This window comes from Aulostomus chinensis, chromosome 9, assembly GCF_037954235.1.
Source record: "Aulostomus chinensis isolate RoL2024-O1b breed Wild chromosome 9, RoL_Achi_v1.0, whole genome shotgun sequence".
In the NCBI taxonomy this organism is placed as follows: Eukaryota; Metazoa; Chordata; class Actinopteri; order Syngnathiformes; family Aulostomidae; genus Aulostomus; species Aulostomus chinensis.
In genome coordinates this window covers 5262479-5279006 of record NC_141328.1, presented here as the reverse complement: position 1 = coordinate 5279006, position 16528 = coordinate 5262479, and the positions used below count along the sequence as shown (strand labels likewise).

Genomic DNA, 16528 nt, shown 5'->3' with positions numbered 1-16528 from the left:
AGATGAGGAGACTTGTATTTATGGGATGTTTATTTGACAAATGGAGATGCAGCTGTGTTTTATTTTTTTTTCCAGTTTTGCAAGATGAAAGAATTAGAACTATTGCAAAACAGGGCTGTTGTGTTTTTGCTCACGAAAACTTGGTTTAAAGTTGGATTAAAGGCAGATTGCACTTAACTAATCAGTGAAAACCTCAAGAGATTATCTAGGAAAACAGAGGCATATTACCTGGAGAGGTGAAGTTTCATTGACCTTTCTGTTTGCCTATCTTCCTCTCTGACAGCAGTTCAAAAGGTGAAGACAAGCGTTAGATACGGACTTTTGATCCATTGTTCATTCGGTTACTATCACTGGTGCTCAAAAGTGCAAAAGTTACCACATTTTAACCACATAAACAAATACTAACAGTTTTGAGAGATTCCCTGTTGAAAGTGGGAATCACAGGCTCCTCCTCCTCCAAACTTTTGTCACGGCTGTGGGAACTCCCTGCTTCATGTATCATGATTAGGTGCGCAGAGGAGGCGTGGGTCTGGAGAGTGAGGACGCGCAGAGGAGCTGACGGAGCATTAATGGGAAACTGACCGGGATGCACTCTTAGCAATATTCCACCGTTGTCTTTTGACTTGATTAGCGGACTTGAGTGTAAGAAAAGTGGGACAGTTCTGCCAGTTAACTTATTTATTCGTTTTTTTAAAAAAAAATGGGTTTGGGACGATTCCGCTCAAAGACGCCGGGGATCGTAGACTTTCTCGGCCAGTCAGTCCTTTGTATCCTCGGTCTATTACTCACTTTTTCTCAGCCTCTTTGCGAGGCGTTCAACTTGGACGTGGAGAACACAGCTGTTTACAGCGGAGCGAAAGGGAGCTACTTCGGATACGCTGTTGACTTTTATTTGGCCAATACCGCCAGGTAAGTTAAGTTAACAAACGTAACATCTGATTTTACCAAAATCTTGTGGCAAAAAGTGCCGTTTCCGCTTGGAGCGCTCATTCAGTATCTGATAAAGTTGATTCAATATTGTCTTGGTAACTTAAGTTGTATTTACCGTGGTGCGTCTAAACTTACTGTTTTTTGTTGTTGTATTTAAAAGAACATTTCAAAGTCATCCTCACATAGTCGTAGTTGAAGTAATACTACTGCTAATAATTGTATTTGTTGTTTTGGGTCTGGCATCAAATCAGGGTTCGTATACTTCCTTGGACATACAACACGTTACGCGCAGTGCACGCTCCTCAGCGCATATGCGTCACTGTAATCCAATGTATCAAGAGATTCGATTTTTACTCTAAACCACTTTTATATACTGAAACCAATTTGATGCCAATATAGATGTTCCTTTATATATTTATATATATGTATGTATATGTATATATATGTATACGTGTATATATATGCATATGTATATATGTATATATATATTTGTGTATATATGTGTATATATATGTGTATATATGTGTATATATATATATATATATATATATATATATATATATATATATATATATATATATATATGTGTGTGTGTGTATATGAAGACTACATTTAAAATCAAAATCTCATTATCCCACAAACTGACATTAAATCTGATCTCCTAATCTCACTATAAATGCCAGAAAAATCCTGTTAACTGCAGCAATCCCATCGCTCTGAACTGCTGCTGCTGATTGTGATGCTTCCTGGCTCAGTGGGGTTGTGATCCTTGTGACACTCAGCATGCTGCAAAGGTCTGCAGCATTCTTTCAGAGGAGCTTTTGGCATCGGTCATGTAGAGGGACTTATACTCATACATAACATGCCTGTGGCTGGGTCTAATACCCCTGTGGGTTGACCAGACTATAATAGTGTGGGACATCCTGACTGTCCAAGGAGCTTGTAGTCTTTGGATCAACTGACATGCAGCAAAAAGCAAGGAATGGGTTAATTTATTTGCAGAGGGATCTACATCTGTGCTGCTACCCTGTCGGTGAATTTAAATGGACCCAACCCTGTAATTGCAATAATCATTAACAAAAAGTTATGCAGCCGCAGTCAAGGTTTCACTCAGATATAATCAGACTTCCTGGCCGAATCCATCTGCTGAGCACAAGCGGTGTCTCGCCTGAATGTTCAACCAGCCAGCATGCTGAGATTTTTGAGAAAGGGCTTTATGCCAAGTGGGCCGCCAGCAGCAGCTCTAGTTTCCCTGTTCCTCCTCCCCACTTCTGGACGGCAGACATGGGGAGAATTCCCCCCTCTTCCCCCAGCCCGAGCTGTCTTTTTAAAAGCCTACTGCTCTCGGTCTTCATGTCTCTTCCTGGGAAGTAAAAGCTTCAGGAAAGCTGTATGATTTAGGACGTGAAACTTGTATGCATGGACCCCTCTTCTCTCTCCAACATCCCCCTACTTACGACCTCATATGCTGATGTCATTCAGCGGGGCTTTTTAATTCATCCTTCCTTGGACCTTCCCCCACCGTCTAGCCTCTCTCCCCATCATCTCTCCTCACCTCATTAAGTATGAGACATAGGAGACGTCATCTTATTGATGACTGAACTTTTATGCAGTACAGACACTCTGCTTTATTGAAGAGAAGATGAGACAATGGTTTATTTACTGCGATTGCATCGTTCTGCAACCTCAGTGAACTGTAATTTTCAGAGTGCGATGTATGAAGTCAAATTTCAAACAAAACAAAGTATGAAAGCGCAAATTGAGGACTGGGAATCGGTGTGTTTATCTGAAAAAACCACATTCATCTGTCGCTTTTCACCCACATTTTCTTAGAAGTTGACACATCAGATCAGTCATGGAAAGACTTTCTGTTATCTCATGTTTTTGCCTCCACATCATCGCCATCGTCAACACTGTGGAGACATGGGGAGCGGGGGAGTAGCTGGAATCCCGTGGGGGAGGTCAGTTGAGGGTTGCACGGGGGAGTTTCTCCTTGTCAGGATGAGCCGCTGTGAGTTGCACAAAGCTCTGCTCTGACCTTATGAGTAAAATGATTGCTGTGTTTGAGAAACTGCCAAAAGTGTGTTCATTGCTGCGAGCCGTGCAATGGTACAAAGTTAAAATGATGGCAGATGTGGAGACAAAGGTGGACGATACTTATCCATAAATGAATCTGAAGCCAACAAACACAAAGGCTCACTTTCTCCCACTTCGGCGCTGATCTTTTGACGATGAGTTTATATATGTGGGTCCGTCATGCCCTTCAGCCTAATGAAATTAAGTTTGGACTCTGGTAGACAGGCCACCATGGAAGAATGCCTGAGGACACTATGTGTGTGAACTGTGTGTGACAGCTCACACAGGAAGGGCACAAGGATATATGGTCCTCTCGAGTGTGTGTGTGTGTGTGTGTGTGTGTGTGTGTGTGTGTGTTGTTTCACGTTGAGTCAAGATGGACAGTGTTGCTGTCAGTCAGTGGGGTTACGAGAACAATCGCTATCAAGCTAAACTTTAGTAGGCCATTTAACTGTTCATTGTTGGATCATTACTGACATTACCTCAGCGTATGACAACCGGAGAAAAACTGATTAATTCGCACAACTTTGTCCAACTCTGGAACAATAGGTGGCACGAAGCCTCCTTACAATTACGGGCTGCAATCAGACTTTCTCCCTTATCACCTTTTGCATCACAAGTTAGCAAGCTGTTGAACAGAGGACTTAAAATTAAAGACGACTAAATAAAAATGTGTAACTTCCTCATTGCCTGCCTGCCCAGAATTTTATTTTTTTTCACCCTAGTGCTCACAACACTGATACCGCTTTCCCTTTGCACTGTTCAACTTCCAATTTAAACACACACCAGAACCTGTGGGGCATTCACAGACCAATTTCGGGCCTGTTGAAGCGTATTCTTGCCTCAGTAAATTGATCCGCAGCCACATAGTTTGGTCATATACAGAATGATTTTATGTAATGCCTTTCTACATTAGTGGTACTCAAAGCTTATGAAAGTGTTTTCTCATTCACACACAAACGCGCACACACACACACACACACCAGGATAAATTTAGGGATTCTGTATTTTTGCTCAATGACACTTACACGAATTCTCTGGGGAAGGCAAAGGTTGAGCCAGCAATCTTTTGTTTACCAGACAGTCCCTCTACCCCTGTGCCTCTGAGCCAAAGTCCAGCTTCAATTGACTGAAAATGATAAATCTACATACTCTAACATCATGTGTGTTCCAATGTGTATGTCACTATGTACATCCTCTTCCTCATCATCGGGAGGACTTCTTGGGAGGGATGAGTCCTCTTAAACACTTAATAATAAACACAGTACTCCTCTTTGACTCTCTCTGACAGGCAGGGCGGAGGGAGTGTATCAAACTCAAATAGAAGGAGTCAAAGGTCAGGGGCTGTAAAAAAATTAACAGACCCAGGCTGGAGTGTATGAAAGTCATTGCCCTCTGACGCTTGTCCTAGTTGCTGTCTCAGGATGGACTTGTGGTACCTTTTACTCAAACATGTGCTTGTTTTTTTGACATGTCTGACAGCCTTTTGTCAGATTAGTGTCAGTAAAAGCAATATCAGTGTGCAGTAATGGAGGGCCCTCCGAGGGAGATAGGAGCCTAATGAGTTCCAGTCTATATGTGCCTCCGTAAGGTGGCTATGATGTGCTTTAGCTCATGAATGGTTTGTCCGTGATGAGCACTCTGTTCTGTGTAAGCCACACTCAGAGTTTACCTTTTCAAAGACAGTTGGACTAATATTGACATTGTTCCACCAGGGTCACTTGTAGCCACTTTTAGCAGTAGTGTTCTCTCTGTGTCCCTGCATGTCCAGGCCTCTCCATATAAGATCATTTTCATTTCTGTTATTGTTTTCATTGGTGTCCTTTTTCTGTTGACTTGTTTCTAAATCAGACCAGTAAGTGTTTGAGTGTTGGGTGCACTGCTTGTATATCTGAGCTGCCAAGCTTTTCTTCATCCAGGTTCCCGTTAAAGCAAGCGGACAATGGGTTTCTTTGTTTGACAGCAGGAATTGTTTACTGTTTTCCATCAGAAAAATCTCCCTTCTGAAAAGCAGCTTCAATTCTCTGTTGTCAGACTTTGTGTGTTCCTACGATGATGAGATCAGAAGGTGCGTCCATTATTGTCTGGTGCAGTAAAGGTCAATCAGAATTCTTGTATCCTGGCTGCCCGCACGACAGTCTAGCTTTTACTACTCTGTATGTAAAATGGGCTTTATATAGTAAGCCTGTGTTTCTGTTTGACTAGGAAAAAAAGTCAGTGTGAATGGTGACGATGTGTTTAAAGGGCCTGTGGACCCTGCTCTCACGTCTGCTGTGTAAGGTTGGGAATGCCCCCAGGACGTCATGTCTACCTCGGAAAGGAGTTGGCCATTGGTTGGGGTCGAATTGACTCATACTGTAGATTTAATCTCCCACTACCAGCATGCCTGGTTTGTTTTAACCCTGGGTCACAGAATGACTCATGTGAAGCTAGCTTGACAAAGACTAACCGTTATGTAGCAACAAGAAAATAATGCTATCCTACAGCAATCAACAGGTTGAAATTGACATCAGCCGCATTTCATATTTGAGATGGAAATGAGGTGGCATCACTGGCCGTTAGTCATGTCTGTTTGGGTACTTCTGCATGTTTGGGTGCAGAAAGGGTGGGGGTGGGAGGGTGTTTCAACAGCTGCTTCAGGCCCCCCTCCCTATGTTTAATACAACAGCCTCTCTATCCTGAGGTGAGAAGAGTGGACCCCCTGATGTGAGTATTGAGGAGAGGTGTGAACCTCCAGCAGTTAAAATCCCTAAAGGGGGATTTTAAGGCAGTCGGAGTGTGAAAGCACTGGGAGGTGGGTTTATTTTGGGGGGTTTTCTTGGGAAACTGTTTGCCATTGGAGACGTAAGCTATACTAGAAACCATTATCACATTTTCCCAAGTATCAGAATGTTTCAGATTTCTCCCACCCCACTTGTTTACCTCTCACAATGATTTGACATGGTTGGTGGTTTTGATTTAATAGCTTCTGGTTTTCACTCGTGAGGTTATCATCCACAAGCATCTCTGCTTATTGAAAAGTTTGACATAAATAGAACGATTGTTAAATTTCCAACTTCAGTTTGTAGCTGTTGACCAGATGCATATTATATTATATTTTTATCGGTTTATTTTACAAGGACGCAACATTTTTGAAATCTCCTTTTAAAAAAGTCTCTACCTTGACTAGCAGCATTTGTAATTTGCCGTCCACCTGTTTCTCCACAATATTATCCTTCTGAGAATAGAGAGGAAACAGTTCTGTGGTGATAGTAAGATCAGATCCTTTACAAGCCAGGCTGTTTATCTGATCAGCATATCTGCACAGATTCAGCTATCACTTGCTCTAACTCAAGTTTATCTTGTGATGTTGAAATTGTCAGAGAAGACAGGACTTGCCTCAGGCTTGTATGGCCGCGCAGAGATAATTTATCTCCAAGTTAAAGTCGGATCTGACTTTACAAAAAAATGTGGCTTTAGTACAGCACAGTAGTCTCTCTGTAGTCAGCACACGGCATCCCAGCAGGCACTGCTACTCTCATCATCCTCCCCAACAGCAGCAGCAGCAGCAGCAGCAGCAGCAGCAGCAGCACAAAGAACGTGTGTATTGTGTGTGCGTGAGTATGCGATCGTCCATATGGCAGCAGTGAGGACTCAAACAGCTTCTGTCTGGCCTTGGCTCTGGGAGGACGGGAGACTATGCGTCTGTCTCTATGTGGTCAAGAATAAGTTATCACACACAAGCTGCGCTTCTCATTTCTGTCATTCAGCTGACCTCGCACTAGCAGCTCATGCATGTTACTAAGAGTCTGTATCTGTTTCAGCAGTATGACATCATGCAATTTTGTACCTCATTTCGTGCTCGTGTCGACTCCCTATTTCTATTCTCATTGATCCAGATGTCATTTAATTTTAGTGAGGTTAGTCTTTCGAGAGTGGGAGGGTGGTGGCTCAGTTTATCCATTGGAGGAGGGAAAGAGGGGAAGGTCAAAAGTTTCCAATCTAAGATCAAGTCCCTGCATCTGAGTTCCTTCACTGATATGAAACCACTCCAGTGTTTAAGCACGTGTTTATCGGTCACTGTGGGTCACTGTTCAAGTTTTACTTGCTGACATTTGCTCTTAAGCTTTTGAAAGCCACTTTTTTTTCCCCTCCACACATCCCTGGACCTCTTTTTAAATGGCATTTGCTGAGCCATATTTATGATTACATTTGGCTCTGGTGGGCTCAGCTAATGTGATTTTTCTCTGGATTAAAGCAATCATAATAGTATTCTAGTGACATCAGCCTTGCAGCTGGGTGGAAGACAATTAAATGTGAAATGGGGGTTGGGGGGGTGGGGTATTTGGACCGAAGCAGAGGGGGTAAGAAAGGAATCTTACTCTCTGACAACCTGCTTGTGCAACCTCATCATAAACTGAATTAGCCCCGACTACGCACGATAGCGTCACATCAGCAAGTTCCAGCACTCTGCATCACCCCTAATTTCTCAACCCCACATAAAATAGTGGTTACAGTCTGGCACTCGAAGTGTGGTGAGATATTTTTTGTTGAGTATCCTCAGATTGCTCGAGCTTCTAATGAGAAAAACTCACAACTTAGCTACAGTCAAGCTGTTGTTTACGCATTCCTTGCTCAAAGCCCGAAATGCTTACAGTAGTCTAATTAATGCTTAATTGTCATCTGGGTAGCGTGAAGGTCATTAGTGGCTGTTGTATGGCATCTGGTGGGGTTAGCAATCCTAGACATGGTGAAGCCGCTAATTCTTTTCATCTGCCAGCTCCCCCATGAGGAAAAAATGGGTTTGCTGTTTATTCATAGCAACATGAAACCATGTTGGTTTAATTCTCCAGTAGCCCAAACATTAATAAAGGCTGGTCATGGCTTTTTATACGACACGGCAGCACGGCTTTCCCTTCGCCTGCTGTGATCCCTATCACAGCGGTGATGGTGCCGTTTTCAAGCCTGCTATTGTTTAGACTCACCTCATTCAATTGAACATCACACAACGAGCATCTCTTCTCCTCCGTCAGCCGCCTCCAGCCAATTACATATATTTGCATACTGCAAAAGGTTGGCTGTGCTCCCCCGCCTCTTCTCCTACAAAGAATTCGCAGCCGGCTGCAGATAGAGCTTCATTAAATGCTAATGTTGCAAAAGCTCTAGCTTTGGAGCTCACAGCTAACAGATAAGATGTAGGGGCGGGGAAATGCCTGTTAGACTGATCCTCAGCAGATAAAAACCCATTAAATGCTAAGTTCTCATCTACAGGACTTTCAGATTCCTATCAATATGTGTGCATACATGTGTCTGCACATGTGTGTGAACCCAGTGAAAATTTGCTACACCTGCCAACTGGCTGATTAAAGCATGATCTGCTTGTTTTGTTATTTCCTGTATATATTTTTTTTTGCCTTTGAACAGCTGCCACGGCCAATGATGATGGCTGTTTAGATGTGATTCAACCAGAGATGCTGTGACTCCAGTGTTGTTGTTTATTATGCACATGTGCTTGCATTCAAGGTTTTTCCCCTGGAGACAACAGCTCTTCTCGACTGATAAGAACCTTAACTGCCTGGTTGCTCAGGGGAATTTCTCTGAGACATTCTTTCAAATATCTTTTTTTTTTTTTTTTAAAATGCATTTTCCTGTGAGCTATGACTTTATGAGCCCTGAAGCTGACCATAACACTTTGTGTGAAATATTTACTGACTGCTTGCATATTTTGAGTTGAAAGACAGCTTCAGGGAGATACTCAGCTGTCTCATTTTGGAAATCTGTAACCAGGAAGCCTCCGATTTAGTTTTTTGCACAGGTGGAACTCTGCTGCTTCACTGGGATCTTCCTTTGTCTGCATATTTGGTCAGAAATAAAACAGTGCCTTTTTTTTCTTTGTCAAAAGCTGACTGGTACGTTTATTTTTCTCTCGTCCAACACAAACTGCAAGTTTGTGCTCCACATTTGGAATATAGTATCTCTTAAGAAGTGCAAAGACTCTGTAATGATGTGATATGAAATATTCTCCCCGACCTTCCCCTTTGTTATTCCGCTGTTGAAATTATTTGAAAGCTTTGTACTGACCACCAACACATGCTGGCCCACTTCTGTCAGAGTTCCTCCATAATCCATGTCATAGCTTTTCTTCATTCTGTCATTTGAGCTCATAGATAGGTTCAGTGGGTTTCATTAGTGTAGATTACAATATTGCATGACTTAATTGCTTTCAGACACATGATGAATTAAACATCTTTCGCCGGACTGAGGGGTAACTCTTTTGGACAGGATGCCAAGTTTAGCCAAAATGTAATCGTTCGTGCACTATTGGAAGATCTTAAGCAGGAAAGGGTGCGCTCTTCCTGTTTTAGAGGCCCCTAGACATCGTCTGGTCTCAGTGGTCTCAAGCCTCCTTTACCCACATCAGTGTCGGCACGCTGTCTGTGATGCTTGTCAGGTCAAGTGGGTCTAGAAAGAGGTAATGGCTAAACCATCCACTTAAGATACAATATCTACTGGGGATTTTCCCCCCAACGTAAACATGTTAAAACCTCGGTTTTCACAACTGGTGGATCATTGTTGTCTCTCATCTGTCCCATGTGGTCTGAGTTAGCCACCTGTAAACTCATGAATTGTTCGTCTGTCCTGTTGTACAGTGTCACGTCACAGCTGTAGAAACAAGAGTGTGACTCCACTTAGCCTGTCTGCTTTCTTGTTGAATTTGCCCCACAGGGAGCAACTATTCCTCTTTGTGAGTTTAACTTCACACGAGCGTAGTGAATGTGTCCGTGATTATCACCTGTGCACGTCACAGCTATGCTTATATAGGATTATGTAAAATGGTGCTGCAACCTGTTAAAATGTTTCACTCCTGAGTCAGTATGCAGCTTGCTAAGCAGTAAAATGTGCACACTTGTGCATCATGTTTAAAGCTGTTGAGCAGGAGGTCTGGAATTATGCTGGGATAAGTTTATCAGCCTCTGCAGTGGTTTGGTGGAGATATTCAGGTTCACGAGGATCCTGTACATCAGCAAACCTGTAACATGTGATTTACAGCAACTTGTCTATGTGTTTCTTTTTTGCAGTGCGAGTGTGGTGATAGGTGCTCCCAAAGCCAACACCAGTCAGACTCGTGTGATAGAGGGAGGATCTGTCTTCTACTGTCCATGGAGCCTCAGCAAAACAGATTGTGAGCTCATTGAGTTTGATAAAGAAGGTAAGCTACGTGACCGACTATGTTAATATTCCGCTATCATTCAGGATTATTCCCTTATTCTGAAAAGGGAGAATATTACAACCAAGCTGCGTACATGGCTGCTGAAAATGAAAATTCCACTTATATCCCGTTCACATGTAAGTGTTGTTTATTGCACGCACACCTTGGAAACACACGGGGCTGTGTGACAAAGTGCTGTAAGACTACTCAGTTTGATTTGTAAAGCAGAACCTCAACAAAACTTATCTCATGACTCTGTACAAATAGAGCAGGGCTCCAGCTGCCTTCTGTAAATGACTTTAGTTTAAATTGACTCAACAATGCCAATGCCAACAATCTTTTTTTCATTTTTGTTTTTAATTTCACACTTGTTCCAGCAGTTCAAAAGGATGTTTCCAATGCCACTAAAGCCCTGCTGAATTGAAGTGATGGAGACACAAATTATGACAGAGAGAGGAAGACAGACAAAGACAGAGAACAGAAAAGCGCAAAACAAGAACCATATTCCAAATATGCTGTACACATGTCCAAATAACGCTCCTAAAAATCCAACTCTAATATGGCCTATCCATCATGACTTCATCATAACAATACGTAATTCTGAAAAAGGCCAAATTCAGATCGATCACACAGGAAATTTGCTATGTACATGACCAATTACCAAATTTGCCTTTTTGTCATTTTCATTGTCATTTTTTTGTGTTTCATTGTCATTTTTTTTGTGTCATTTTCTGAGAAGCTTTGTCAGAATATTTTGAAAAATGCTCAACAAATGCTCTCTTTATCTTAACAGAGTGATATAACTGATAAAGATCCCCGTCTAATGACTCAATCACCGTTGTTGGAGATGTTTGAGCTCTCTTGAGATGTCAGAGCTTTGTTACCTCTCTGTACACTTTTCAGGTCAGCAGAGCATTTCCTCTCTGCCGCTGTTGTCAGCAGCAGGTTTGGATCAGGCGTCAGCGTTCTACTCCACTGACCTGTTGTCAGTTGCGTAGGTTCCTTTTTCCTGTTTGTGTCCCTCTCTTTGGGGATGAAAAGGATAATGGGGTGTTGAGGAGGGCTTTTTTGAAGGAGTAGTCCTTCCTTCCTCTAAGTTGTGTTTGTGTTACCCTACCTTAGGAGTTATGGGCAGATAAGAAATGAATAAACAAATAAGCCAGACAAAGAAATGTCCTGTTTGTATAACAGGTGAAGCAGACACCTAAAGTTGTGACAAAAGGCCTCAGGTGGGGTGGAATTAGGTAATGTGTTTTAGTGCAGAACAAGAGGAAGTCCAAGAGGTTGTCTAATGAATGGATTCATGCTCTGGGGTATTGACAGAGGACCTGCCAGCCTTTTTTTTGCCCAGAGGAGACTTAGTGAAGTGGAGAAAGACACAATCAAAGAGTCTAGTTTTTAGACTGTGAGCCAACTTAAATATACTGTCCTTAGTGCACGAAAGAGAGAAGTATTCCAGTGAGTATTTCACAAGCCCATTTAAAAACATTCTTTTATTGGACCCCACAACTTTCTTCACTATTTTCACACTTTTTTTTTTTTTTTGCCACAAAAAAATTGAGTTGAGGATCGTCTGGATGCTGGCTGGAGGCCACAGTGAATGATGTCATGTGTGAGCGGTAAGGTCTAATGGTGAAGGTTTGTTCCCTGGGCTGTCAGAGAGTGTCCTCCGTGTTTTGAAGGGTCTTTGATGGAGCTTGTTTGAGTTCCAGCGCCGGTTCTGACATCTGGATCGTAGCAGTAACGTTGTGCAGAGCGTTAACGTTCAGAACGCGAACATCTGCGTGCAAATGTGTGCCAAACAGCTGTTACATGGATGACATTCACTGTTGCAAATCATTTATTGTAGCTGTGACTGTATTTTCTCTGCCAATTCTGATAATAAAAGCTTGTGTGACAGAAAAGGCATCCTATGGTGATGCCGCCAGTCACAATTTGTCTTTTCAAAATCTGTCTTCAATATGAACATTTGGATTAAGGAGCACCACTATATTTTTATTCTATCTTCCAATAGAGCGGACTTCATATTCAACAAAGTGGTGTCAGAGGTCTCTCTGTCTCTTGGTGTGTTTGAGCTCTGACCCGTAGGCCACAGACCCTCTTAATTAGCCTAACTAATTGGGTCAAAGTTGCCAGAGGCCCCCTCCCATCTACTTCCCCTTCCATTGAGATAAGAGCCTGTCTATGGATCTATGAGAGAGGGAGAGAGAGCACCAGGGAGGGTGTGATAGGGGCACACACAGGATGGGAGGAAGGGAATGGAGGCCACAAAGAGGGAGGGGAAGGAGGAAAGAGAGAGAAACCAGAGCCCTGTTCCTCCACTCTGTCCCCCTCTGCTCTCCCGCTGTCAGTACTCCCACAGGGACAGCTGATGTGATGAGTGAATTTGGCCATTTGTCTTCTACCCCACTGACACACACAAAAATACACATTCTCACAGTGAGAGGCTATAACCCCACTAATGGCTATGCACTAACACACAGTTCAAAGGCGAGAGGCAGGCACTCCAGACCCCCGCACTCCCCTGCTGGTCCCGGGAGAGACTGGGCCGGGCACCATGTCACATCAGCTCACTGTGCTAACCAGCATCCCGGGGAGACTTCAGTTAGATGACATGTTGTTGTGGCCCAGCTTTGGATTTCCTTCTATCTCCCCTCTGAAACATTCCTAGTTTTATTTCACGTGAGTGTAACTGGCTTCCTGCAGACGGACAACAAACCAGACTTTTCATTGTACATGACAGTGACACAAAACGAGTGCTGCTGGTAAAAATGCTTCCATGTGAGAAATATTCAGAGCTCTCACATCTTTAAGGTTTTATGTCAACCCCTCCTGTTCTCAAAAACATGAAAACAGAATGCATGAAAAACCCAAACCTTGCAGAAGAAATGGTTACCTATGCCAGAAGCGTGTCATGTTGTTGCATTCTCACGTAGTGTCGTGATTCTACCAAAGTTATACAGGATTGAGTTATTGTAGCATCATTAGCTGTTCATTCATCTTGGTAAAGTGACCACTGACCCATAAACCCCTCTGACTCCTGCTATCATTTGGCTTTTGACTGGAAAGGGAAACAGTTTAATCAGCATTCAATTCCAGGCCCAATAACCCTGCGTTAGTCATGTTTATTCATCAGCTCTGGCTCAGATCGCCATGGATGTAAGCACAAAAACTCAGCTGAATTTTTGTGTCATACATCTGTTGGTAAAATCTGCTATTATTTTTTTTGTCATCCCAACCACAAAGTGTCTGCAATCATGCAGCACTCTAATGTCGTTGAGTCGGCTTTGAGTATGAAAACAGCCTGCTGTCACTGCCCTCGGTGCTGCATTCAACTTAACTTTTCGTTTACGCTGTTTTCAGATGTGTTTGTGACGTGACACCCCGGGAAAATACAAGGCAACTTTATTATTTGCGACACGAAGGGGGTGAATAGGGTTAAATAAACCTGCTTGCATGCAGGTATGTGCAGGGGGAAAAGGGTATTAGTCTCTTTCTAAACAGTTTTACAGGAAAGGACTTGCGCTAACATGAAAATTCGTATTACAAAACACAAACATAACTGCTGTATTATTGTTTAAAATCTCATTTACAGAACCTTTAAGGCAGTAACATGACGTGCTTCCTCTCTTTTTCACGGTCAGATATGTGGTTACCGCTACGCGCTATGAGTTACACGAGGGTTTTTTTTTTTTTTTTGCACCTAATCCCAGTTGCCATGGCGACTCAAACATACACAATCCTGCTCAGCTTCTGCCGCGGCTTTACATTTGCCTTGTCCAAACAGAAACCCACAAGTTGTGAAAATATTAAGAAGGTGTACGCTTAAAGAAAAGAAAGCCCATGTGGCTAAAACAGATTAGTTGCATGCTTATAAGGAGCCATTTGAAGTCTGGGTTGTGTATTGTAATTGCCTGTTTGGCTAAAGTACTGCTTTTCACACATGCACTCCTGAGAACTTTACCCGGCAGGGGCAGGGTGGGCTGCTGTTCGCCCAGGATGAATTATGTTAGCAGGAAAGACTGCTGATGGAGATTGAGTTGAATTACGCGAGGGTTATTAAAGAACTATAATCTCTCAGGGTGACTGGAGGTAGCGCTCCCTGTAAGCAAAGAAGAATAAGGGCTGTATAGACACGGAGATTTGGGTTTGATAAAAAAAAAAAAAGAATAGGTGGATGGAGATAATATTGAAAATGAAAACAGAAACTGAGACAGAGTGTGTGTCTAAACAGAGATGACTTGGAGGTTGCTATGAGGAAAGTGGGCCAGAGTGAGTATGTTTTCCTTGGACCCCAGCTCCTTAGCTGTTTCCATAAAGACATGAGCAGGCCTTCACCCCAGCTCCAGGCTGCCTAGTTGGCCTGGAAGAAAGACGAGGGGCACAGAGATAGACAAGCCTGACACACAGCACACTTTCGTCACATCCACATAGGCCACGACCCCTGGCAGCGTTCATCGGTACTTCGTCCCTGAGAGGTGCTGCTCTGTTGCAACATGCCAGTGATTTGACACGGTATATAGGGGAAATGAGTCAGTGGCCTGTAAAGGTTTGGGGTGGAGTGGTTTTTCTACTTCCCTTTTGTGTAAACTCTGTCAGTTTCTGAGCTACACAGCGATGATGTGACTTCTTTCCCAAAATCAATTTGTTTGCGTCTCGTTCTCGATTGCAGCACAGATGTAACATCTGCCTCCCAATAAAGTTGTCTTTAAACCTGACTCCTAAGACCATCTGTCACGTCACTTGCTGCTGTCAAAGCGTTGAAGTGGGGGATCAGCATGAACAGCCAGGTGGTCAAAACAGAGCCAAGGGGTCCATGAGGTTAAGCTTGGACAGTGCGGTCCATCCCAAACTAAAATATCGACTCTCCTCTGAGTGGCTGATTTCGCACACACTGTTTCTTTTCTAACTCGGATAGTGTGAACATGAAAAATACTGTAAATATATACGTATAAATAGTTTAAAAACAATTTTTTTCATTGGTCCAGTTGAAGGAATGAATGTCACAATTTTATCTAATCTGCCTAACTATGATGTCACTGTCAGAGTTAAGACTCAAATAGTGAATCAGATTCAAGCAAACTGAGGTCTGAAATGTCAGTTTAAAGTTGCAGTTTCACTTAATTCTATCACACTTTTGATGACAAACATTGATCAGCTTACCTGAAAATAGATTTTTTTTATAATGATATCCTATCGGACGGCATGGTGGTGCAGTGGTCAGCACTGTGGCCTCACAGCAAGAAGGTTCCAGGTTAGAGTCCCGGCTCGGGCGCGGGATCTTTATGTGTGGAGTCTCCATGTTCTCCCCATGCCTGCGTGGGTTCTCTCTGGTACTCCGGCTTCCTCCCACTGTCCAAAGACATGCAATTTGGGGACTAGGCTAACTGGATTCTCTAAATTGACCGTAGGGATGAATGTGAGTGTGAATGGTTGTTCGTCTCTGTATGTTGGCCCTGCGATGGACTGGCGACCTGTCCAGGGTGAACCCCGCCTCTCGCCCGTAGACGCTGGGATAGGCTCCAGCCCCCTGCGACCCTTAATAGAAGGGAATAAGCAGAAGATGATGAATGAATGAATGAATATCATATTAATGCTTGATATGCGCCCCCCCCCTCAAAAAATAAAGTAACCCGAAAGGAATGAAAACAAAATGATTTTTTCTTTGTTAAGTAAATATCTTTGGAAAAGTATTGAGTCCTGACAGATATGAAACTTGAAATACATCTGAAATATAGAATTCAATATTTCAGATAAGCTACTGTGCATCAATTCTCATACCATGGTTTACATCTGCTAACCTACTGGGAGGGGAGAGCTACTTGTCGCCCCAGAGAACTGAATGTTTTGTTATTCCATCTCTCACTGTGATTTTCATGTGTTTGTTTCCAGGGGATCGCAGCGTGTTGCTCAACAACACAAAACATCGTGTTGAGTTTAAGTCCCGCCAATGGTTCGGTGCCACTGTGCGTTCCCACGGTGACACAATACTGGTAAGATGACTCTCTCGGTGATGATTCGGGGGGTTGGGCAGAGAAGGACTTGAGTTTCAGCTTTGCTCCACTCCACTGGTGCTGTTATGGTTAGGGCTCTCAGTGACGCCTGCTCCGGCGGCCACATGGCTGTGAGAAACTTTCTGTTTCAAGCGATGTCTCGCCTTTACATCAGGGGGGGAATGTGTGTGTTCTTTGTTAAAAGTTTGTCTCACTGATTACTGTCCATTAGATTGTTGTCATTCAGGTCCAATTTTCACTTCCAGTCTCAACGCACCGTAGAGAAATATTTTGTGCTCCCCCCTGTGACATCAGAGTTGAGCCGCCTGTTGTTTGGTCT

At 43.1% G+C, this 16528-nt stretch overlaps 1 protein-coding gene across 1 annotated transcript in view; it reads left to right on the top strand.

Moving 5' to 3' along the window:
• The first annotated feature begins 528 nt into the window (after positions 1–528).
• Positions 529–16528, top strand: part of itga5 (integrin, alpha 5 (fibronectin receptor, alpha polypeptide)) — a 36780-nt gene continuing 20780 nt past the window's right edge. The window contains exons 1-3 of the mRNA XM_086213289.1: positions 529–909; positions 10065–10195; positions 16088–16188. Coding sequence (XP_086069415.1) covers positions 701–909; positions 10065–10195; positions 16088–16188 — 441 coding nt within the window. The 5' untranslated portion in view covers positions 529–700. The remainder of the gene's footprint in view (positions 910–10064; positions 10196–16087; positions 16189–16528) is intronic.